Source organism: Stylophora pistillata, chromosome 13 (assembly GCF_964205215.1).
Source record: "Stylophora pistillata chromosome 13, jaStyPist1.2, whole genome shotgun sequence".
Lineage (NCBI taxonomy): Eukaryota > Metazoa > Cnidaria > Anthozoa > Scleractinia > Pocilloporidae > Stylophora > Stylophora pistillata.
The window spans coordinates 25778561-25804114 of record NC_142531.1 but is presented as its reverse complement, the minus strand read 5'-3'; the positions used below and the strand labels follow the sequence as shown (position 1 = coordinate 25804114).

At 37.4% G+C, this 25554-nt stretch overlaps 4 protein-coding genes and 1 long non-coding RNA gene across 10 annotated transcripts in view; 3 read left to right on the top strand and 2 right to left on the bottom strand.

Annotated features, from left to right (window-relative positions):
- The window catches only part of LOC148718301 (serine/threonine-protein kinase Nek11-like), a 7719-nt gene extending 5276 nt beyond the window's left edge, over positions 1 to 2443 (bottom strand). For 4 of the 5 annotated variants that reach the window (XM_088744025.1, XM_088744026.1, XM_088744022.1 and 1 more), the window contains exon 1: positions 1640 to 2443. The gene's annotated coding sequence lies outside the window, so the exon portion shown is untranslated. Of the gene's footprint in view, positions 430 to 1639 lie in introns of those variants that run through there. The other variant, XM_088744024.1, reaches the window with a different exon arrangement.
- Positions 1176 to 2568, top strand: LOC148718300 (uncharacterized). The gene is made up of 2 exons (XM_088744027.1): positions 1176 to 1433; positions 2442 to 2568. Exons 1-2 carry the CDS (start codon positions 1237 to 1239, stop codon positions 2566 to 2568), a joined length of 324 nt encoding a protein of 107 aa, XP_088600153.1. The 5' UTR covers positions 1176 to 1236.
- A 627-nt stretch (positions 2569 to 3195) lies between these two features.
- On the bottom strand, positions 3196 to 15356 carry LOC111326167 (2-aminoethanethiol dioxygenase). The gene is made up of 10 exons (XM_022930105.2): positions 15197 to 15356; positions 13674 to 13867; positions 12895 to 12945; positions 12743 to 12801; positions 12204 to 12309; positions 9755 to 9809; positions 5436 to 5504; positions 4918 to 4949; positions 4405 to 4453; positions 3196 to 4059 (listed from the first exon to the last, which is right to left on the bottom strand). The coding sequence occupies exons 1-10, from the start codon at positions 15338 to 15340 to the stop codon at positions 4003 to 4005; spliced, it is 816 nt and encodes a 271-aa protein (XP_022785840.2). The 5' UTR covers positions 15341 to 15356; the 3' UTR covers positions 3196 to 4002.
- An 85-nt stretch (positions 15357 to 15441) lies between these two features.
- The window catches only part of LOC111326151 (replication protein A 70 kDa DNA-binding subunit), a 29068-nt gene continuing 18955 nt past the window's right edge, over positions 15442 to 25554 (top strand). Inside the window, exons 1-4 of the mRNA XM_022930089.2 lie at positions 15442 to 15599; positions 15727 to 15783; positions 17202 to 17257; positions 20734 to 20768. Coding sequence (XP_022785824.2) covers positions 15453 to 15599; positions 15727 to 15783; positions 17202 to 17257; positions 20734 to 20768 — 295 coding nt within the window. The 5' untranslated portion in view covers positions 15442 to 15452. The remainder of the gene's footprint in view (positions 15600 to 15726; positions 15784 to 17201; positions 17258 to 20733; positions 20769 to 25554) is intronic.
- On the top strand, positions 17281 to 19892 carry LOC148718299 (uncharacterized). 2 transcript variants are annotated; one of them, XR_015994963.1, is made up of 2 exons: positions 17281 to 17645; positions 19363 to 19892. It is a non-coding gene; the product is annotated as an uncharacterized LOC148718299 (long non-coding RNA). The 2 variants fall into 2 exon arrangements; XR_015994965.1 differs by lacking the exon at positions 19363 to 19892 and adding an exon at positions 19146 to 19356.

Below are 25554 nucleotides of genomic sequence, written 5' to 3'. Positions count from 1 at the left end.
TTTTATCGTTTTCGACTTGCAAGTAGTAAGTAGCGATATGATTTTAGCTGGGTATATCCTATTTATTCGGTATGTACTTCATGGCTGAATGCCATATAGACGACATATACTGCTAGTTCCATATAGACGACATATACATCCTTTCATATCGCTAGCCACATCCCTATCCATCCTTTATCATCCCTATCCATCCTTTACCATCCCTATCCATCCTTTACCATCCGTATCCATCCTTTACCATCCCTATCCATCCTTTACCGTCCCTATCCATCCTTTACCATCCCTAACCATCCTTTACCATCCCTATCCATCCTTTACCATCCCTAGCCATCCTTTACCATCCATTGCCCTCCCCATCCATCGTTTGCCATCCCTATCCATCCTTTACCATCCCTATCCATCCTTTACCATCCCTATCCATCCTTTACCATCCCTAGCCATCCTTTACCATCCCTAACCATCCTTTACCATCCCTATCCATCCTTTACCATCCCTAACCATCCTTTACCATCCCTATCCATCCTTTACCATCCCTATCCATCCTTTACCATCCCTAGCCATCCTTTACCATCTAGGGATGGTAAAGGATGGCTAGGGATGGTAAAGGATGGCTAGGGATGGTAAAGGATGGCTGGGTATGGTATAGGATGGCTAGGGATGGTAAAGGATGGATGGGGATAGCTAAGGATGGCTAAAGATGGCTGGGTATGGTATAGGATGGCTGGGGATAGCTAAGGATGGTAAAGGATGGCTAGGGAGGGCTAGGGATGGTAAAGGATGGCTATGGATGGCTATGGAAGGTAAAGGATGGCTGGGGAGGGCTAGGGATGGTAAAGGATGGCTAAGGATGGCTAGGGATAGCTAGGGATGGCTAAGGATGGTGAACGATGGCTAGGGATAGCTAAGGATGGTAAAGGGTGGCTAGGGATAGCTAAGGATGGTAAACGATGGCTAGGGATGTCAAAGGATGGCTATGGATGGTAAAGGATGGCTTGGAATAGCTAAGGATGGTAAAGGATGGCTAGGGAGGGCTACGGATGGTAAAGGATGGCTATGGAGGGCTGGTGAGGGCTAGGGAGGACTAGGGAGGGCTCAGGATGGCTAGGGATGGCTAGGGATGGCCAAGGATGGCAAACGATGGTTAGGGATAGCTAAGGATGGTAAAGGATGGCTATGGATGGTAAACGATGGCTAGGGATGTGGCTAGGGATGTGAAAGGATGTATATGTCGTCTATATGGAACTAGCACTATATGTCGTCTATATGGCATTCAGCCATGAAGTACATACCGGAAGGAGCCTATACAGGTTTACACAGAAATTTATTCATTGCACCGCCGATCAGCACGCTACTGTAAATGTTGATCCACAATCGCGGAGCGCTATTGGAGCCGACAGAAGTAGCTGCAATTCGTCTCCAATCGCAGGATTGATGTAAGACAAATTTGGCAAAAAAATCTTGTTTTAGGTATCATTATCAATTGAATGCTTTTTCTTGAATAAACTAATGAAACGTTTGAGACTGCCTTCTCTTAATAAAGTGGCATCTTTCTCTAGTAATTCGAATTTGGATTTATCATTAAGCATATCAAAACAAGAGTTCAAATAAATGTTACGATCTAAAATAACTACTCCATTACCTTTATCAGGCTTGAGAATTATGACTGTCATGGTTGATGATGGATGGAAAAAATGTGCGCTCTGTAATAGTTGATTTTTAACTCTAGGACATTGATAAATAATTTTAACTGTTAATAGGTTAGGTAAATAATTCTGTAAATAGGTTCCAGATTTCTTATTTTAAAGCTTTTACCCTGTGTCCCCAATTAGTGCTATGCGCTAGGTTTTCACGACACATAAGTAAAGTTCACTACTACTACTACTCGTTACCAAAGGGATGATAGAAATCTGAACTCAGAAGGTCAAAGTATTCCTTTTGTGCTAAATTGTAAAATAGAAGGGATTTTCCTTGGCTGCAGAAACTATAACTGCGAATATTGATATTCGATATCACTTACTTGTTTAAAATTGTAATAAAAAGGAGTTGAATTCCAGTCCAAACTTTGTCTAGTGCTCTCAAGTGGAATTGGACGTATACGGGAATATTCAGGGAACAAAAAGTTGAAGTTGTCACTCATCGTCTGCAGTGTTTTCCTTTCCTCTGTCTTACGTTATCTGTCACTAAAAAGTGGCAGAACTGACCACTTCATGTAAAAAAAAAAGCTGGCTCTCAACGACAGTGGAATCCCGAATTCTCGAACATCGAGGGGAAACGCAAATTGGTTCGAGAAATCGGGGGTGAAATTACAAGTGAAGCAAATCCAAGGGAAACAGGGTTTGGTTCGAGATATCGGGATTCCACTGTACCACCAACATTGATTATGGGAGATAAACATCGATTAAATTTCACTTGAAATCTTATCTTACTCTCTCTAATTTTAGTGGTTACGCTGTAAGAGACCGTTCAATGCCGGAGGAAAACAATACAAACAGGCCGTTGGGACTCATCAAAGGGTACCCACGACAACTCAAAAGAGGTGACCGTGAAATAACATCTACTAAGGGATAAAAACTTGGGACTTCGACAACCGACCGCTTTGTACTGGGTCACACCTAATCGGTGCCGCATATACAGACTTATAAGGGGTTTGACTGAGGTAAGAATGGGAATATGTTCTCGTCACAAAATACGTAGGAACCGGTGATTTTTTATTTCCGGGTTTACTACAATACACTACAAGCGCAGGTGAAAATTCCAAGTCAAATTTCTTTCTTTAGAACTTATAGCTGCACAAAAGAAACCGACCTAAATTGACAGTTAGGAATATCTTTAGGAAAGGGTCTTGGAATTTATTCTCCTTCCCATCAAATTCATCAAATTTTACAATTGTCTCTATTAATATTCAAATTTTATGGCATACTCATCACAACCTGTACAAGGCATACAGTCAATAAGTGTTATCTATTGGTACTAGCAGACCAGGGTGAAATGACGCAAAGCCAGCCTCCCTGCTGGTAACAACACTCCATCTACAAACAGAACCCAGAAACTGGCAAGCCACTTCATACACCAACAAACACAACAAAAAAACTTGCAAATTATTTTTCTAACTCTAAATTTCAGCAGATGTGAAGAGAACAATTGGTTTTGTAAGATAATTTATCCACAATCCAACCTTAAGCATATCACTGGACATCTATAGTGCAAATTTATTATATTATAAGCTAGATTACATAAGCACTGTGTTAGGTTCTTGCTATTGATATATAGGAAGACAGAGTTGTAAATGATGTCACTGGTAACAACATTTCACACTTTTACAACATAAAACAAGTTGATTTCATATTTTGGTCTGTATGTTAAGTAACTGATCACTGAGGACATCAAAATTTGGAAAAAAAATTGGTGATACTTGGCTGTTCCTCATCTTGGTTCTATTGCTGAATATACCAACTACAGAAAATAATCTTTTTGTTAAATAATCGGCTTAATACAAAAAGAATGACTAAAAAATAGATGACAACACTTCCATACAATTAGCGCTCTCTTACTAGAGGCGTCAATTTTGACAATTACTCCTCTATTAAAATCTTTGAATTGGTGACTTGCATTACATGTTAAAACAACAACCAAAACACAATTATTAGTTTCAATTATCAGACAAGCAGTTTTAAAAGAGAGAACCATCTCTTTGCAGCACAAGTCGATTATGTTAACACCTTGTATTGTTTACAGTGACGTAAAGCTGAAATAATTTATGAATTCAATGTACACTGAAAGTCTAAAGTGCATTAAGAAATATATTGATAAAGGAACTTTGATACTTCAGCACCACAACACATCTACTAAGAAATGTAAATAAGCAACCTATGTATTTTGTATAAATAAACTGTATAATTGTATAATACTATATTAACCTGTTTAAATGTACATTTTTCTCCAGTGCAGATCTGTAAAGTGTAATCCTTCCTTTTTGGTACTGGTTGTAGTATAATCTCTTTTTTATAAGTCTGAAGGATCAGAGATTAATTGCAGATTTACAGTTGGTCCCCTGTATGGCTGAAAAAAATCAATAAAACCTGCATTATCACCTCACTTTGTACTGGGATATTGTAAAATGAATGTTTTAATGTTTGCTTCACAATGTAAGAGTCAGGCTAATTAATTGTGTATTGATCACAATGTTTCAACTACCATTCTTCTAATCTTTGTCAAGCAACAAGGTCCAAAGTTTATGTGTTGCTATATTTTTATCCAGAATTATGATTCCTTTTGATTTAATTTTCAATACTGAACCAGGAGCAAAAAGAAATTTATATTCCCAAGAAAAGCACATCAATGAACAAAAAATGAAATGCTATACAAAAACATTTTGAATGACAATATTAGAACTCACAAAATTACCTGAGTATCACAGTAGAAGTCTCGAGGAGGAGGAATTTCAATTATCCACCTAAAGGAAGACATGAGGTGAAATCTACATGCACAATTGCTGTTGAAGAGAGGGCCTGTGGCAACAGTCTTAGAAATGAACACTATGGTTTGCTTCTTGCAGATTTCATAAGTAAGTTTCATAAACTTGCAAAGTGTAAGAGGATGTTTGAGCTCCATCTCAAAATGATACATATTAAATCCAGGCTAGACCTCAACTTAAATGTGTAAACTGATTCTATTTCAATAAGGTCATCAATTTGTGGCTTATATACATTTCTTCCACTTTATTGGGCCTTGTTGCTATCTGAGAATAAACATAATTCTCAGAAAAACAGGATAGAGAAAACTGAAGTACACTGATGATAAACAAAAACCACTTGGAAATTTGGAAGCAATTTAAAATGACAAGGGTATGTGAGAGTGTATCGACGAGATAAACTTATGAAGGTTGCAGAGTTACTTAACCTACACAGAAACTCATACCTGTCAGAGCTATCGATCTCAATTGGTGAAGCCTAAATGACAAAAGGTAGCCACTTTAGTCAGCTCTTCATACAAGTCATCATACAAGAAAAGCTCTATCTTCAGTATCTTTGTGAACTTGTGAAAACAGACTTGGGTAGAATTATTTAGAGGCACATTTTATTTTTTCTTCGTAAAAGTGGCTCAGGCATAAGCTCATGACATTTAATGCAGAACTTATGCATTTCTACATTTAAATCGATTCTCAAGACAATTGTTCCATACCAGCAATTCTAGCTGAGTTTTCTCACTAAGTTACTTAGGAACAAGTCTGCAGAGATGGACAAGAGCTTGTCTATATATAACAATTTTTCTGGGGTTACACAGCTCATATATGTCAAACCATTGTTTCTTAAGAAAGATACATTTCCATTAAAACAACACTCTGTCTCACATCTTCTATTGACTCTGAAAAACAATCTAAATCTTGCATAAAAAAATGACAGTTTATTAAGCACGTGTAAAGTAAAAAACATTACCTGATTGTTCTTACTGGAGTTAAGGTATGGTGAAGGATCACATTCTTGGTAATATGTGCAGTCACGTCCCTATACAACGCATGCTCTCTATTAGCTTTTGTTCTTCCTTCCTTTAAACAACCCTTCAGGTTGTTTTACAAAGTACATGCATGCATGACAAACAATCTTGAAGTAAGTCCTCTTGTGTTTAATGACAGTGATAAATAAATTGTGACCTCTCACGCGAAAACGTACACTAACCGCTATCCGTTCGAACGGCAAAACGCACGGCTAGTGAACGGATGACAAACGGCTGGCCAAGGCGATTGAAACGGCTAACATGAACGGCTGAACGGCCGAAGAAAAATTTTGAACGGCTCAAAGTGAACGGCTGAACGGCTGAAAAAAAATTTTGAACGGTCCAAAGTGAACGGCTGAACGGCTGTGGAAAATTTTTGAACGGTTCAAAGTGAACGGCTGAACGGCTGTGGAAAATTTTTGAACGGCTCACGGCTCACGGTAAACGGCTGAGGAAAAGTTTTGAACGGCTGACAGTGAACGGCTGAACGGCTGACAGTGAACGACTGAACGGTTGTAGAAAAATTTTGAACGGCTGACGGTGAACGGCCGAACGGCTGTGGCAAATTTTTGAACGGTTGAACGAGTAATGATGATAACCATTTTAAATCAACGGCCAGATTACTTTGACACAGAGCAAAGAAAACAAACATCATTCAATTTTCAGCTGAATATCGACTTTGTGGTTGCGTTTCCGACATTAACTTAGAACCTGTTTTTAAAGTTCAAAATCAAACATTCCTGTGCACATTTCTCGTTAAATATCTACCAGTGACAAAGATACAGAGAACTAAGGTTATTTTAGGTGGACGAAACCATCCCTTTGCGTAAGAACGAGCGGTGTCTACACTTGTCAAAGTATATCATTCGCCACAAGCGAAATTTGCATAACGCACTGTGGTGTTTGATATTTTGCAAAAGGTAACGCAACGTTCAGTTCAGCCAATCAACTTCCACTCTGAAGCGCGTTGTCTTGACAACTACATGGAATTTAAAACTTGCTACAACTCCTAATCAAATCACCAAAATGGATGAAGGCGATCAAGTTGAGTTATTAATTGACAAAGAGGAAATCGTGGAGAAAGTGAAACAGTTTCTTCAAGATGGATGCGGATGTTCTCGGGGCATTAAAGGTGGTCATTGTTCTCAACAATTCTCGGAAGCAGCTGTACTTGTAAATTTGAATAACTGTATGGAACTATCACATGGCGAACTCGACTTAGTCATACTGGCCAACATCCAAGCATTCACGAGCATTGAAGTATCGGGTGGAAAAAGAAAACGGAGTCCTCGATGCAGTTTTACTTTTCAAGCCAGAGCCATCTGCAAAGAAATGTTCCTAAAACTTTACGGGATCAGTTATTCCCGATTCCGCCGACTGAAAGACCACTACGAAGAAAATGGAATATCGCTGAGGTCTCACGGAAACCGCAAAAGACTGCCACACAACACTATTGTCATACTGGCTGTGTTAGAACCTCCCCCTTCCCCGTAAAACAAAATAATAATAGTAATAACAATTATAATTCATTCCCAAGAGCTATTTATACTTGACGCGTGCGAATAGTTTATCAGTGCTGCTGTTTACTGGCGGCATTCTGATGGAAGGTGCGAAATATGTTACTAATTGTTTTCTTTGTTGCCCGTATGATAACACCTTGGCGCTTCATTGAAGAGATATTTTTGGACGTGACCTTTCGCGTAAATGAAGCAGTTGCTTTCTTACATGAAATAAAAACAAGCCTGAAACACCGAAGCAAAGTGTAATCTTTGGGGGAATAATTAGGCCAAAGGACTAAATGGCTATTTATACACGGCGGCAAACGTGAACGAGAAACAAATTGTAGGAGGAGATTGCACACTTAACTGACTGACGGATTGTACAGCGGTTATTTTTGAGCGCTCGCGAAAAAAACCTTCGTTTCAAGAGTTCATGCCAGCATGGATCGAGAGCGTGAAATCCTAAATTATATCTGCAATGAACGCCTCGATTTGTTGGAGGTACTAAAGGAAACTGAAATCAAACTGCAAGAGACAGCTGCAGCTTTACCAGAAGGACAAGATTTGTCTTCTGTTATGGAGAATTATCGTTCTGTTGTTGTAAGTGTCGAGAACATGCTGAAGGGACTAGATGAATTAGAGGAGAAAGTAAAATCGACAATTTTGTGACTGCTGTTCTTAGAGCAATCAATCAAACAACGGCTCTTTTAGGGGCCACCAAACACAGTAAAGTTGTGACCAACTGAACAAGGTTGACACCTTGTTTTTGAAATTTCATTTTGACTAGCAAATTTGATCGGTAAATCTCATCAAGGAAACAGCCGTAATTTCAAGAATTTCTTGCGTTTGACTAATTTATTTACTGCAATGTTTTGAGAAAACTTCGCAAGCTCTGAGAGCCGCGCAATCAAATTGAAAGAAAACAACAGGAAATTTCACTAAAAAGAGTTAGCGTTCTTAAAGGAAGTGGCATGGTTGGTACCAAACACTGTTGTTGGCGTGAGTGTAAGACAGACTCAAGATGTGCCGATAAAAGGCAAAAATCAATCAAAGAGTTAGAGGAATAGGGGAAGGAAAGTATTCATTCCTTTCCCAAAACCTTTGCGAGACTTGGCAAAGTGTAAGCGTTGGCTAGTGGCTTGCTCACGTTCATCAGTAAAAGGCCTAAATGCCCAGAAACCCTACAATATAGGGCGAGGGCCAAAATAACACCGGACAATGATTTTATTCAAGGCTTTACAAAGGCACGCAGAAGTAAATCAAATCCGTTAGAACACGGAGCAAGAAAAAGTAAATGCGATTATGCGCTTCCATTAACGTGAAATCGGTCGTTTTAAGACTGAAATAAAGAGAAGAAAGCGACCCGCAACAGCTACAACACTGAACCTGAAGAACTGATGTACGATCGAATCAACGCGCGCGGCACAAGCTAAAACACTCAAGATGATGTAACAATCGATACAGTTAAAAAAAAATTGCTATAAACTTCCAGGAACAGATTGCTCATTTCAGTTGACGGCTGAAATTTCCGATAAGGAAACAACATTCCAGGACACCCACATCTACAAAGTCGAACGATTCGAAAAAGACACAGTCCTTGATGTGTGTACTCATTTTAAACAGCATTTCGGAATACGCACTTTAGTTCCTGTCACCCGCAAGGTGTTAAAAAAAATCTTATTTAAGGGGAGGCCCTCAGACCTCTCAGAACAAACTCTTCTCAAAACATATTACAAGAGAAAATTGCAAACTTCAAAGCACGTCTGCTATAGAACTTGTTTATGCGGCTAAGCATTTTTCTGAACTGATGAACAACAGTTGAGGATTTTTCTCAATGGACGACCGAAACCCCAGCCGTGCGAACTGTTGAATTTTAATTACTTTTCCCAAGGGGTAACCGGCTGAACAAATAATTATTAGTTTTTTGGAACGGATAACACCAGCAGTACGAACGGATGCAAATTTTTTTGAACGGATAACACAAGCCGTGCGAACGGATGCAAGTTTTTTTTGAACGGATAACCCAAGCCGTGCGAACGGATACTATATTTTTTTGAACGGATGACCCAAGCCGTGCGAACGGATGCTAATTTTTTTGAACGGATAACACAAGCCGTGCGAACGGATGCAAATTTTTTTTGAACGGATAACCCAAGCAGCGGGAACGGATGCAAATTTTTTTTGAACGGATAACACAAGCCGTGCGAACGGATGCAAGTTTTTTTTGAACGGATAACCCTGGCCGTGCGAACGGATGCAAATTTTTTTGAACGGCTGGTGAACGGCAAGTGAACGGCAAAACGCCTTCGAACGGATAGCCGTTAGTGTACGTTTTCGCGTGAGAGGTCACAATTTAACACAAGAATGGCAGTTTGATTAAGTCCATAATTCTAAGTGCCCGAACCACTAGTAACTGTTTGGAAGAGAGAGTATGATAGTACCAAATGAGTTTCCAATTTGTGTACCTTTCACCCAGTGTAAGCTTATTTAAAGGGGGAGGGGGGGGGTGGAGAGCAAAGTATCACCCAATTTGTTGAACAATTAAGTAAAATCAGAGAGCTTGTAATCCTTCATAACTAGAAAAGACTACACTGAGTGGCAAAAGCCTCAGCATTCTCTATCACTTTTAAATTTTTTTTTCTAACTTTCATTCATCTCCCCATCTCCCTCATGCAAATGTTGCCTAATGAAACAAAATCTCAATAATAAATTTCAAGCAAAAAAAGAAAAAGTCCAACTGTGCTTTGTCCATGTTTACTCACTTTGTCTTGTGCATAGGGAGGACCAAGGATGTCAACAAAAGCTGATGGCCCTGAACTGCAACAGAACAGGAAACGTACATCACACAATTTGAAGTAACTGACAAAAGTTTTCCAAGTGTGCAACAAGAAACATTTACACCAAATAAAGCTATCACAAGCTTGAAACTCATGTCGCTAGTTACAATAAGATAATCAAGTTATTTTAACCACAATAAGATATTTTATGGATGAAAGATATTTGTACATTAACGCCCAGGTTGCAAATGGAGGTCAGGTGCCCAAAGGGCCTGAGGGCTGCAACTGCAGTCACATCCAAGGCACTAGAACACCTGACTGGCCTGCCCAACACACAACCCAGCCACAAGCCCCCTGCGCCGAGCCCCAACAAGCACCCATCACACTAGAGCCAGAGAGCTTAGTGGAAGAGAAAATAAGAAGTCAAAAACATGAGGTAGAAAAATAAATACATCAACAAAATAATATAACCAACTAAAAAACCCCTAAGCAAAAGCAAAATGGGAAGGGAGGGAGGGAACACTGAAAAGCTATCCTCCTGGACAACAATGCCATGCTAACATACAGCCAACACAAAGCAAGCACATGGAAGAACCAGCACATGCACAGATAGAGGTAACCGCTGGACACGGCCCATCCCAGGCCACAAACAGCTACAATGTAGCTACAATGCTATGGAATGCACACAAGTGCCTGGCAGACGCTAACTGAGTGCTAATACGCTAAAAGTATGCCAACCAATCGCAACAGAACAGATTTGCCACTAGTCATTAAAAGGAATCATTGCCTTGTCGATCGAAACATTTTTCAACAGCCTGTGCTCGCTTTTAACAGCCTCTACAATAGAATAGAGAAGGGGTCACACTTTGAATAACTTGTCGTGATTTGCGTGCCCTCGTGGCAATTCTTTTCTCTTCTCGTTTAGGTGAAGATATTGGGATATCTTCACAAAACGATTCCTTGGAAAAATCTTTTGCACTTCTGGGACTCCAAGAAGCTGATTTTTCGACCAGTAGGAATAAACTTTGGGCAGTTGTTTAATCCCAAACAGGATGTTTAATGCAAAGAATGCCTTCACTTCTTCGGCGTCGGTTTCACGCCAAGCAGGGTTCGGATTTGCTTCCATTGCTTGCTGCGCATATCGATTTGTTTCTTCTGCAATTCTGTCAAAATTGCTGTCCTTAAACATTAAGTTAAAAATGTTAAGGGTCGAATAACCTCGAACGTCCCTAACCAGGCCGGTATTTGTGAAGAACGGATTCACAACAACTGGACCAGGGTCCTCGTTCCACTCTTCTTCGAATTCATCGCCACTTTCCTGATCGCTAAGATCGAGATCTGACAAATCCTCTGTGTCAACTGACGAAACAGAAATGTCAGATTCTGACTCACGATTATCTCGCTCGAATCCCGGTTCAATAGTGAAGCCAATGAACTCTTCTTCCTCGCTATCTGAATCGAAGAGCGCCGCCATTTTAAAACTATGCGAACAAATTTCAATTCGCAATTTCTCAATAAATTCATATGAACACCACCCCCGAAAGTTGGCTTAAACTGAGCTTCTACTCTAACCCTATTGGTTAAAACACAATAGGCCAGAAGAAACAATAAAAATTAGCATTTCTTATTGGTTAGAACTGACCTTACTGTGGAGTGCCATATGGCACGCTTGGGAATTTGAGGGGTGGTACACGCGTGTGCCATATGGCACGGTTGGACGGGAAAGGGTTAACTTAACTATGTTAAATTCCATTTAACAATATTAAAAACGCTGTGAATAGCATCAAAGATGAGCCCTGACTGGCTATTCAGACTGTGAAAACCTCTCAATTCACCTCTCAGCAACTTACACAGGATTTATACCCAAAAATATTGAAGTCACTGCCAGAATAAAGGAGTTAAAAATCATCCTTTTTGGGCTATATTATCTCAGTGGCTGGCAGTGAACATTAACTGGGCCGCCAAGCAGCAAGGTGAATAATTTACATATCACTAGCCACCTCCATTTTGGTAAAGAGTTGTTAACTATGACATCTTTTCAGATTACAAAGTTCAAACTAAATATTTTGAAAGCTGTAGCCTTTCAAGTAACCAATAGTAATAAATTAAAGTAATATACATAGTTGGAATTAGTAACTCTAGAAAAAGGGTTTGGAGCAATTTATCTTGCCTTGTGATTAGACTTAATGCTATGTAGGTAAGTTAACATCTTGAAAATGGTGCCCAGGGTTTGCAAATGAACAGTCTCCATAAAGCATTTCTTACTTAAGTGAAAGTCATCTAGAGAATACAATCATGTCAGTTAACATCATTGTGATACTAAATTTAAAACAGATAGTGGAAACAATTTAACTACGGGAGCGTCAATATAAATGTTAATCAATTCTCTGATTGGTGATGAGGAAAATAGAGGAGATGGTTTACAAAGGATTACCTAGTATTGTGAATTGTATGATGGTTACCAACAGTTGGTGTCAACACACAACTTCCACTGCTCTCCTCAAAAAGTTGTTCAGTCTTCCTGCACCTTATGAGCCTCCCTATAAAGAGTCCAAAAATACATGTCACCATAAATACAAAACTTGATGAAAGCTGGACAAAGGAGTGCTCCTGTTACCTTTGCAGCTCATTTTATTAAAAAATGTGCCTTAAGCATGTTAAAGAAATATTTTACCCTGATTGCGAATACAGCAACCAATACCAGAACTAAAACATACGTGACAAGCGACTTTAAAATCTTAAAGCACGTAAGAATAAGTCACATGATATTTTGTAACAAAACAACCGGAAATGAAAATAACGAAATGCAATTAAAATGGTAGCCACATGCTCCATTGTTCAGACTACATGTTCATTGCAAAGGGGATCATCTTTATTTAAGCAAACAATAATTCCTTTATCTTCTGATATACTGTCAACAACCACAGTTATTACAGTGACTTTACAAATATCTTTAAGAGCTTTGATACATACGTTTACGGGTATGAAGAGGATGTTTTGTAAAGCCATCTGTTCTCCCATTTAGCGTGGTCCTGCAATGAGCATAAATATATAACTTTTTAACTCTTACCATATTCCTGCAAGAAAAAAAAAGCCAAAAACAGAGCAAATGGGTAGGTACATACTCAGATTGGCTTTGATACGACTCCACTGATATTTCCCCATACACCACTTTGCTGAAATTTTAAAGCAAAAGCATAGACCTGTATATCAGTAAAGGAAATTAAATTTTACGTAAGTTATTGTAAACATATTTTATTATAGTAATTTGATAAACTGTATGAGTAGAGGTGGACTGATCAAATTTGCTTACTCACATAGATAATAAACCTTATTGAAGTTTGGTGACTGACTTACTGCCCAGTCATTTTGTCAGATTTCCATTGCATATTGCTAATACCCAATTATGGGGGGAGGACACTGACAGGAAAGTGTCTTTCCCACAATCATTAAAAGAAAGATGCGCTCTAAGCTCAAACCTCAGTTTTCCAAAAAGAGTTAAGCATGATTTTGGTGTATCAGCTTAGAGGGAAAGATGTTACTTGTCTTACCCCAAAGGACAAAGCAAAAATCTGATTGTCCCATTAGGAATTGATCCCCAGACCTTGCATTCTGTAATTCAATGCTCTGCCACTAAGCTACAGAAGACAAGCTCTAGCAAGCTAGAGTATCACTAGGATCTCACGTGATGTCAGTGCTGTATAAATTCAACAATGTGGCTCTTCTGACACCTACCCTATTCAAGATCGCACCTCATGCAATTCATTCACTCCATAACAAATGTATAGCTAACTAGATTTGGAGTATGAAAATTAACGATATTCATTTCAGCAGCATAGTCAGTAGTGCAGTTACAATGGAAATGTTGAATTTAAGCCTCAAATAGTTCTACTAATTGACTTACCACAAACCAAACATATCAGGATGATCATGGAGAGGAATAGAACAACCTTTTCTTAAGATGAAAACTCCTAATGAAAAGAATGGACATTCAAAGATGGAAATATGAGTAGCTGGTGCTTCAGTGAAACTTCCATTATTCTGTTCAAAAGGATCTGGAACAGAAAGCTTGATGTCATCCGCTGTGATTGAGTCAAGCTGAAAAAAAATACAAAACAAAAAAGCTTTAGGTGTGTTACAACATAAGATTTGGCTCTAAAAAGTCAACTACTTAACTCAAAGACCATATTACCTTCTAGGCTGGATAACTATTGTGTATTAGGCTTCAAGATACTATTAGAAGGTTTCTAGAGAGTGATACCAAGTGCTCTACTCAACTGCTTTATTAGAACATATAAAACTTATTGTTTATAATGATTTAATAATATAATCAGATGACCATGGTTTGAGTTGGGCCAACAAATGATAGCATATTATATAAATTATGGTCACAGCATTTGTCTAAAAACTTGTGACAAACACAGCAACAACTTCATGGAAGAAAATAGGTAGAGTTCCTGCTCTTTGAAGGATACAGTGTTATCCAGCTGAAAATGGTCCATAAAGGAAACTTTTCTCTCTACTGAATAGTTATCCATCCTTTTAAGACTTGGTTGCAAAAAATTTAAAGACTTAGAGCTTTTCTCCTAGATTACATGAATATTGAGAAATCTTAATTGTTGAGTATTGTATTTATTCACCTATAAGCCAAGGAAAAAAATTCCTTATACTAAAAAGGATCATATCTCTTTGTGGTAAAACACATTAAAATATTTTTGTTTCAAATGCACACATTCCTGAGGAAATTTGTAGCAGAAGAACACAAAGGCAAGAAAAATGGTTAGCCTTTATTTGATTTAAGTTACATACAAATTTGTTAATATTGGTGGAAATCACTTGGTGAGAATCACCCAGAAAATTGTTTTGTTTTGTTCGATGTTCCGTAATTGAGACACTGGACATAACTTTTGAATCTCTTTCCCTTTTCACGATGTACTACTACACCTTAGCTTTCATTTAATGTAAATTCCGCACAAGATTCTACACACATTTGAGTCAAATCGCCACCTGTGGTCCAAACACGCCGCTTTAATTCCTCGAGCTTTTTAATACAATCTAGAGGAAAGTAGCAGAGCATGCTTGAAGGATAACGGGCAAATTTATCGTTTAGAAACCAATGTATCTGCGTGTGTAAACGAAGAATTAAATTATTAAATATATGGTCAACCTTAACTTCAAATCCATTCAACTAGCATTGACTCAAAAGAAAAAAAAAATCTAGCAATTCGTTTTAAACTTTAAAAATTGGCCAAAAAAGGATGCTGTTCATGCTCCAGATCTCGCACATTAATTGCTGACTGATAATTTTTACCGGCAATGAAAGTGTGTACCGGATGTGCGTGATTTAGTGCATGTACGCTTAATTTGATGACCACCAACGGTCTCTAAAGGTTATCAGATACTTTGAGATTTTTATCGTTGACTAACCATTGTTTTTAAAGTTTCAAAGTTCGACGAAAACGTTGCTGTTTCTCTCGTCATGAAGGTGACTAACGCTTGTCTAGATAGGCGTTGAATCACTGCCGCCATTTTGTTAACTTGCGCAATCATTCTTCGTTCCCAGGCTCCCATGGCTCTGATTGGTGCTAATTAAATCCGCATGTAAGCGGTTAATTACAAGCGAATCGGGTGGATTGAACTGAAGTAGCTGGCTTTAGTGGTCAGTGGTCCCTAGCAGAAAAATATGCTCATCAGAAATTTGGCGGGAGTGCGAGTGCTGGATGAACGAAAGTCTCACAAAACAGCTTTCGAATACTTTATCACAAGAATTTGCCGTCGATTGCAAGATTTGCAAAGATCCCTGAAGATGTTAAGCGAAGGGGCAATCCAGGTACGGCTACATATGTCATCTGTCTTTTGATTTTTGACCATGAGAATTTTCTAGTGTACGTGTTTTTAAATCTCGACCTTATTCGCCATTTTTGCGCGAAAATAAATTCCTCTATCTTATATTGCAGAAAATTATCAGTAATCCGGTGGAAGAGCATCCACAGAAGCCAGTTTTACAAATTTTGGTACGCATTTTCCGAGTTGAGCTTTTAATTAAGCTGTCCAGTGTGGTTTATCGAAATGCACGAAGTACATACGTACGCCATTTTAAATAGGCAGTTATGAATTCATTAGTCACTCATTATCAACCGCGACGGTTGTTCTCATCTCTTGCTTGTAAGATTAACTATTTATTTTGCAGTATCAAGTTACATCTTAAACACGAAGGCGCGCTATAAAAGGAGCCTTGGGTCCCACTGGACCCTTTGTCAATCAACCGTCATGTGATGTAGAACTCTTAGAGTCAAGTCAGCTTGAGCTACAGCTACTCCAAAGCAGTGAACAGCGGGCGCATTTCTCAAAATCGTTTTATGTCTTCATCACAGTGCAAGAATTTTTGAGATTTGTATTTCCTTTCTCCAATATAAACTGTCTTTATTTGTGGCGGTAAATTTGAGATCAAAGGAGGTGGTTTGCACGTTACCTCATGCCACCATGCTGGTGGAAGTAAACAATAGATATCTCATTAGCTCCTTTTGTTCGTCTACCAGCATTTAAATTTGACCCGCACACGTCAACGGTGAGTGACAAATGAGCCTAGGTCTTCCCAGGGAAGACCTCCTTATATAGCGCGCCTTAATGAAGGTGTTGGGCTGTGTATCCGACATAATTTCCATCACACAAATCACATGAAAAAAGATAAACAACACACTGCCTATTAACAATTGGTGTGTTTATCTTTTTTCATGTGATTTGTGTGATGCAAATTATGTTGGATACACAGCCCGACACCTTCATCAATGCATTGCTGTGCACAAAAATTCGGCAATCGGTAGACATTTCTTAGAAACTCGCAGAAACAACAACCTCTTGAAAGAAAACCAATTCAGTTTTAAGAAAGTGCCAGAGTAAATTTGATTGTTTAGTATTTGAAATGCTCATCATCAATAATCTTAAGCCTAATTTAAATATCCTGACAAACTCCATACATGTGAAACTTTGTTTAATATTTTTAATAATTTTTTTCCTTCAAGTTACAGCTTTTAATCAGCTATTTTTTTTTTTAAGTATTTATAGACTGGAACTCACAAACATGTTTTGACTTGATAATGACGTTTTGCCAATGTCCAAACGTTGTCATCTTTTAGCAATTTTTTAGTCTTAAAATGATTTACAAAAATGTTTTATGGCAATTATTTAGTATTCAATGCTTTTTAAAATCTTGTTCACATTCTGTTTACAAACTTAATTTTTCACAAACCACATTGGATGTATGATCTTAATGGATTCACTTGCTGTTCAATTTGAAGGAATTGTTTCAGAAGCTTAAACAAAGCTGTAATATTATAATTCTAAATGCTGTAAAATTTGTGGAGATTTCCAAAGTAAACCTTCTTGTAATTGGTACCCAGGTAAAATGTAATATTTGCCAAATTTTGCACAGGGAATAAAACAAATTCAATCAAGGGGAAGTGATGGTAAAGGCAATGACCGGTACAGGTATGCACATGATACAAGAATATTTTGCTCAAGTGTTAAAAAAGCTGTTGATAAGAATTCTTAGTTCATTTTTGTTTATACATTGTTACTCACCTTGTCTTTGATGGTGTGACCCTTAGCATACACGACTTTCATAATGACAGATGCCTAGGGAAACTTGGCACTAGTACATGAGGTCGAGGTCATCCAGTCAAGTGCGAAAAAACATAGCGGCTGAAGATAGCGATAGTAGTGATAGTAGTGTTAAGTTGAGTGAGAATGATATACCAGGAGCTTCTTTGTGTGGTCGAAAACCTGAAGAATTGAAAAACGATGAGTTGAAGTTTTGGCTTAGATGTCGTGGGGACAATGGGAAAGGATTAAAAACAAAAGCACAGTTTGTTAAAAGGTACGTTTGCTTGCATTCAACGTGATGCTAACCACCGAAATGACATCCTAAATTGTCGGTACTATTTTCAGAGTCAATGATTATATTTCATCAGGAAGAGACAAAAAAATAGTCGATCCTGATCCGAACAAAATTTATTCTCAAAGAAAGCAATTACTAAGTACGAGCGCCATGAATGATGACTCAACTTCCTCCTCAACACAGCCTTTGAAATATCCAGCAAGTGATTGGACTTTGTCTGTTCAGAAGATGCCCATATTTACGAGAACTAATATTGATGTGCATATAGGGAAATCAGGGAAAATAATTGCCAACAAAGACCAGCATAGCAACCCAACTGCGTTGCATAAAGGCAAACAATTTGATGAGGACGAATATCTTAGGAAATACATTGTGCTTGGGACGAATGTGAAAACACAGTGTTGTCACAGTTACTCAAAAAACTATCTGCCCCATTAATTAAAAATTGCCCTCAATATATTAGAGGAGGTGTTACTGAAAGTGTAACTGACGGTGATTTATTTGCATTTTTTGCCAATTATATATATTTGTATGCAACCATTTTCAATCCAAATTGAATCACTGCTCAAACTGTACTGAACATTTGTGATAGCCTTTTTTCATTTTGCTTCACATAACAAATTGTTATTGATTGTACAGATTCATTAAAGCTTTGTTGGTTGATTGGCAGAAGTAGTGATAACAGTTATGGATAAAGTTGGCATTGCCACATCAATCTTGTTATTGTTTTTATTATTTTGATACAATAATTTGATATTATATTTTGATTATTTTGAAAGTGCCTAGAGATAAATTATCAGCTTGTATCTAAAGAGAAATTAAAACAACAGTATTACTTATTAATGTATTATTACTCATAATTACTTGATATGTATATGAAATTGAAAATGTTTTAGTCAGATAAAGTCAGATTGAAATTATGTTTGCTTGAGCATTGCATAGAATGGCACATACTGCGCACATTTGATTAACTATACCAAACTGATGCAAAGGAATTACTCGATCCCAAACATGAAAGTTTTTTTATTTTATTTATGCTCGTTTAATGTGTATTATCAGAATAGTCAAAGATCTCAATATTTGTATTTGACGATAGCCAGTAATTGATGTTTTCACCCAATTCCCCTGGATCAAGGTAATTGTAGATGGCTATGAATGAATCCCAATTTAAAATTCCTGTATAAAAGGCACTAGAATCCTTCATATTTTGTATATTCTCCAAAGAAAACAATTTGCTTTTCAAATCATTATTTTTTTGCTCTAAGTGCAAGACTTTTAATACAAGATATTCAGTCTTTTGATTTAATGCTTGTATAGTGTCTCGTAAGAGTTCTTCATAATCAGTGAAGTCAGTTTGTGTCCCAAAGTCAACACTTGTAGGTTGAATTTCGTTGATAAAAGCTTGTTCTTCTTGTTCTTCGATGATCACTTCTTGAATGGGTTTCTTTTTTGTTTGCATCTCCGTATGCTGGTCAATAGAGAACAGTCTTACTTTTGGTGGATTCCGTTTTCTCAGCGAGGTGCGAACCCATGTAAACAAGGAAGGCACGACTCTGGGCTTCAACATGTTTTTTCCGGCCATGGTTCTTTTAATATCACTTTCCCTGAAATGTTGACCACAAAATACCGTTGTTTTACTGACTTTAAAGTTTGGTCCTTCCTCTCTTCTTATGGCATGGATCCATTTTTTCTTCAGTGAAGGAAAGGTGAAGAAAGAAAGCCTTCCGTCGTCTTCGCCATGGACGCCTCTCGCAGTACACTGTGGTACACAGCAGTGACTAGCCATTATTTGTAAATAATTCAGCAAATAAAACCACAAGAGTAACAAGAGATGATATCTACTGTCTATACTTGTAAAGGTGTATTAAAATATTGTATACTTTCAGAAGGAAATGTCTTCATTAATTTTTATGACTCGGTTGAATACTCCCGTACAAACTTTTGTGTTTTACCGTGAAAGATGACTGTATGGCCTCGCTCTCATGCAAAATTCAATACCAGTCTTCGCTCGTCGCCCGCCATTATGAAAGTCGCCCATAGATAAACTTTTTTAACTGTGGAAAAAAATTCTGTATAAGGCTATTCTTTATCTTACAGTATTTCAACTCTGTGTTAAGCATCAAAGCAAATTAATTCCAGCTCGTCCACCAAAATAATAGTTAAAGTGCACCTATACCCAAAAAATTTTTTTCGCTTAATGAAGTAAGCTTATTTTTTTGAGTATTTCTGCGCAAAAATTTTTTTATTTGCTCAAATCTTCAATTTTCTATGCCCACTCAAAATACGGAAAATCGGCCGCCATCTTGCCCCACGACCGAGTTTATAGATGAATGGCTCTAGTGGGTAATGTGACGTCAAATCAAGAACACGAAAGTCTGCATTTCACACATTTTCACTTGTTTGGGAAGGTTGTAGTCGATAATTGTCCGAAAATATGCTGACTAAGTGTGTTGAAGAAGGATGTAGCAACGTGCGAAATTTGCAAGAGGGTATCGCGCTTCATACATTCTTCATACAACACACCTAGTCGGCATATTTCGACGACAACCTTCCCAAACAAATGAAAATGTGTGAGATGCAGACTTTCGTGTTCTCGATTTGACGTCACATTACCCGCTAGAGCCATTCTTCTTTAAACTCGGTCGTGGGGCAAGATGGCGGCCAATTTTCCGTATTTTGACTGGGCATAGAAAATTAAAGATTTGAGCAAATTAAAAAATTTTTGCACAGAAATACTCCAAAAAATAAGCTTATTTTGTTAAGCGAAAAAAAAATTTTGGGTTTAGGTGCACTTTAATGGTGTTCCATGAGAGAGGAATAGTTTAAATACTTTGCAAAAGACAAACATCAATCTTTTTTTGGAGACAGATAAGAATACGTAGTCTGGGCATTCTTTATAGAGTTTCTCTTATTCAAAGAGAATTGATTCATGATATAGAAATTCAGCTATAGAGAGATAAGGAAAACTGGGGACTGTTTGTTAACATTTAATATGGAATGAAATTAACAATTTTATTTAAACTGGTTTACCTGATTTTAAATGTGGAAACTGATTTCTATTTCATAGGCTTGTACTGTCTGATGGCATTCACGTCCTAACATGTGAGTATCATAACAATAAGTACTGCTAGTCTGCATGGGATTGGATCATAGATTAGATCTTGGATTAGATCACGGATTAGGTCTTGGATTAGATCACGGATTGCAATATGGATTGCGTCACAGATCAGAAAAAAAGTTATGAAAAAAATTGAAATAGTAACGTTGATATGTTAACTATGTGAAACCTTTGGGGGTCAATTTTTTTTAAATTTCTTTCCTGTCAAACTAAGTAATTTATTTTTACTATAGTTTCCACAAAACATTTGGGTGAAATAGGAAAATGTGCATGAGTTATTTTCAAAAACATATTTGGGTTAGGGTTAGAAAAAATAGTTACAATTATAATAATGCTTAGTTTGGCATGAAAAAACATAAGCATGCTTTGCATGCAGAAGTTTTTTTTTGGGATACGTGGGTTGAAATGGGACACTAAATAACTGATGCTGTTGTATGAATAATTGTTGGCAAAAATAAACTGCATTGGTACCATGCTTCGTGCAGTTCCCTCCACAGCCCCAATTTGAACTTGACATGCAACTCTCTCTTCAACATTGCATGATGGGACCAAACAATGGCCTCCTCATAGGTTAAAAATTGTGCTTACTGTCGTTCCTTTGTCAGAGACAAAGTCTTAGCTATTATTCTGACCATAAAGGGCCAGAACCAGAAATTCCATTTGGTTTTTCCTGTGCAGGAAAATGCACAATAGCACACAGTTTTTAATTGGCGTAAAGCAATGTGGTGGACACAGGCTGGGAACGAGGTTGAGTTTTGGCATCAAGTGTCCGTCGGGCTTGAAGTGCTGGGCCGCGCATCAACGATAAGCTTGTTACAGTTTATAGTCATCTTTCGAGTGAACTTAAATATGTTTATTTAAACCACAAACCTAATACTGTAAATAAATTCTATTGTTAACGTAGTACTGATAATAACAACCCTGGTGAACAGTAAAAGCTCATTGGCTGAGTGTTTAAATTCGATTAACTAATACAATCGTCTTATGTAAACATTGGCCAGTGAATCCATCTGTAAATTAATATTGTGGACAAAACAACTATATTTTTCTGACCAAAAAAGCTTGTGGAAGTCACGGCTTTGGTTAGTACCTTGGTACTCGGTACGGAAAACTCATCACAGCTTGTTCTGAATTTGCTTAATACGTTAGTACGGCTTAGTACTTGGTACGGAAAACTCACAACAGCTTGTTCTGAATTTGCTTAGTATGTTAGTACCTTAGTACATGGTACAGAAAACTCATCACGGCTTGTTCTGAATTTGCTTAGTACGTTAGTACCTTAGTACTCGGTAGGACAACTCATCATGGCTTGTTCTGAATTTGCTTAGTACGTTAGTACCTTAGTATTCATACAGACAACTCAACACGGCTTGTTCTGAATTTGCTTAGTATGTTAGTACCTTAGTACTCGGTAAGGACAACTCATCACGGCTTTGGAAGGTTTATTACTCAGCCGTAAGACCTATTTGTTTTATCTTCTTTTTCAACCGATTATTTCCTAAATTTATAATTCCTTTGCATAGATGTAGATAAACAAATGAAAGAAAGATAGAATTTTTAGGTTTATAATGGGCAAGAACAGCAGAACCTAAACAAGTCTGGTCAAATTGGCTTAATTTTAATAGTACGTTAATCATCCGTACTAAGCGAAAAACAAGAAAAAAAGAATCCTATTTTGGACATGGTCTAAAAAAGTAAACATGCAATTTTAATGGGAAAGCATCATGGATAACTTTAGAAGCAAAGAAACAGATATGTAACACGGCAGTCAATGCAGAAAGTAAATGTAACTCAGTGGTAGTTTCAACCTCTGCTAAAAGAGCAGCTACGAGGTGAAAAACAAGATTATCAATCAAATATGATTTATGCAAATGCCCTGTTTTAAGTTTTACCCGAGTCAGCAAATCTAGCCCTTTCAAAACAACATGCTATAGCACTAAATTTGTGCCTTTAGCTGATGGTGTGTGCATCGTAAGTGAAGGAGCGGCACACAAGACGTGCACGTTTTAACTCGCTAATGGTAGAAAAAGTTCCCTGACAACCTTTCTAATTCCCACAGATCATAGCAATAAATTCCTCACGAAGGACATGAGTCATTACATTGAATAAATGATCTTACAACTCTTGTAGATGTCATCTTACCTTGTTCTTTAAGCAAAATTCAAAATTGGAATTGCTGATCAACTCATAGATAGCAATGAAATATCCTGAAGTGGCTCCTATCAACATCTGAAGTAATATTTGATTCAAAATTTTTCTCCTGTTCCACTCAATTTCCTTCAGAACGAAGAATAAGCATAATTGTACAACGATCACAACTCCACCGCTTTTCCAACACGACTGATACACTTCCTTAATTCACGAACCACTCTCTCTGACTCACATGTTGATTTGCTGAAATTTGAAGACCTGTCAAACCACAAATTAGCAAGAACGCTCTGATTGGTGCGACATCAAATAATACTACAATCTGATTGGTTTGTGATACATCAAAAAATTGTGCCAATCACATTGCTTAGAGATACACTCAAAAAAATTGCACCAATCAGATTGCTTATAGATACAAAAAACTGCACCAATCAAATTACATCATACCAAAACACACCACTCTATATGCTAACATATAGTTTGTTTTCTTTTTTAAATAACTCAAAAATTGGCCCTCAAAGGTCTAACATATTTTAACATATTTCATTATTTTGATTTTTTCCAAAACTTTGTTTTTTTCTGATTCAATCTGTGATCCTAGCCATGATTCCACCATGACCTGGTGTATGATCTGGTCCATAATCTGATCCGTGATCCAATCTGGTTTTTTTTTCGACACAGAATCTTAGTAATATTATGCATGTATAAATTAAACTATGGTTTTTTTCTGTGCTGTATAGTGTAACTGTAAAGGGGATATATATAATTTATACATAGGCAGTCCATGACTGCATGTAGCTTACTGCACCTGTTTTTACTTAGAATACCACATTTAACTGCCCTGAAAGAACGACACTAGAAATTACTCACAGTTAAAGATATAGTGCAACCAATCTCTGTGATGAACAAAAAAAATTTGTTAATCTTATAAATATAATTATTATGTTACATTGATACCTGAATGGCCCACAACTGCCCCTACCTTCCCTACTAAGCAGAATTTGCTCTATTGTTAGGAGATCAATGAACCAATCAGAATCTGTTGTTTGTACAAATATTTTTGATGGATTTTAGGGGTATTAGCAGACTATCATTCTATGCATTCAAACTAAATGATCAAATTTGAAAATATGGCATCTGCATGGCGGATCTTCATTTACAGTCGGGTTAGACCTTGTGGAACTCAGAATATAAAGTAGCAATGCTGTAGAATACTCTGTTTGGAAAATAATGGATAGCAAAGTCTTAAAGGTGATAGAATAAGCTCTCTAGTCAACAACACTACGATTCTCTAAAGCAATATGAATTGTGGCCGTAAACCAAAAATCAAACTTTCTGACTTCAAGCAGGGCATAGCGATAATTTGACAGTTCTACTGCCCAGTAGATATTATGTATGAGTAACAATGTGTTCAAAAAGTATTGTTTATTAGAAGATTTTATGTCAAATCGTAGTACTTTCATAATTTTCAACATAGCGCTACACAATTTCTTGCTGTGAAGTCAACTAATGATATAGGCTTGATTAATTTTACTGTGAGGGCTTTGTATACAAAGAAATTCGTACATTTTTCACTTATAACAACAAATCAAGAACTGTTTTGAATAAAACTGTCATCCCCAAATATCTCTTTGTCATTTTCATCTTGCTTCTTTTTAATAGATACCATGAAACTTGAGATCTCTTCACACATGGACAAATTAGCATGATTCAATTTGAAATTTGATCCGCAGGCCTATTTGTGCACATGTGAAAATACTTAGTGATTTTTATCTTTCATCTTGATTTTTGAGTAAAAAATCAATAATGAAAAAGAATTGCAGCAATTCAAAAGAAAAACTCCTCTAGGCAACAAATATTCCCTTTGCGGAGCAAACAATTGCAGCAATGCGACACAAAACCTGCAGGAGACAAAAAAATCTGCGATCATGATTGCCAACGCAAGATACGAAAATCAGACGATATAGAAGACTGAACTGAATCCCACACATTTTCTGAAGGTGTCAATTGTTACGAACTTATGGATGGACTTGCACTCTGGATAGTGTAGTATCTATGACTGAGTCTGTAGATACAAAAATGGAGTTAAGGTTGGGGAATACCAGATCAAAATTGGCAGAATTCGTTGTGGGCTCAGATTCTATTGATACTACATTGACTTTATTATTTTTTTTAAATTAAAGAAATAAAGGCTTTTGTAGCCCGCAGTTAGCAAAGCTATTCTAGGTGGGCTACCTAAACAGACACTGTATAGGCTCTCACAGATACACACGCACACACACACACACACACACACACACGCAACAATGAAATAAATAAATAAATGAGCAAATAAAAATAAATAACAAATAATAGTAGTGATAATCATGTTAAAGGTTTTAACTGGGCCAGTCACACAAGGGAGTTTTTGATACTGTAATGAGCCGAAACAAACAACAGTTTTCCCGCCAAACATGCACATCTATTTGATTTAATATCCAAACGGCTCTTCTCTCAAAACCCTGGGATCCTATTGCAACCATATGGAAATTATGCAACAAGGCAGTACATCACAACTGGAATAATGTCACATAGTACCTCTGTCACACCACCCCCCGTTACAAAAGAACAAAACTAGCATTC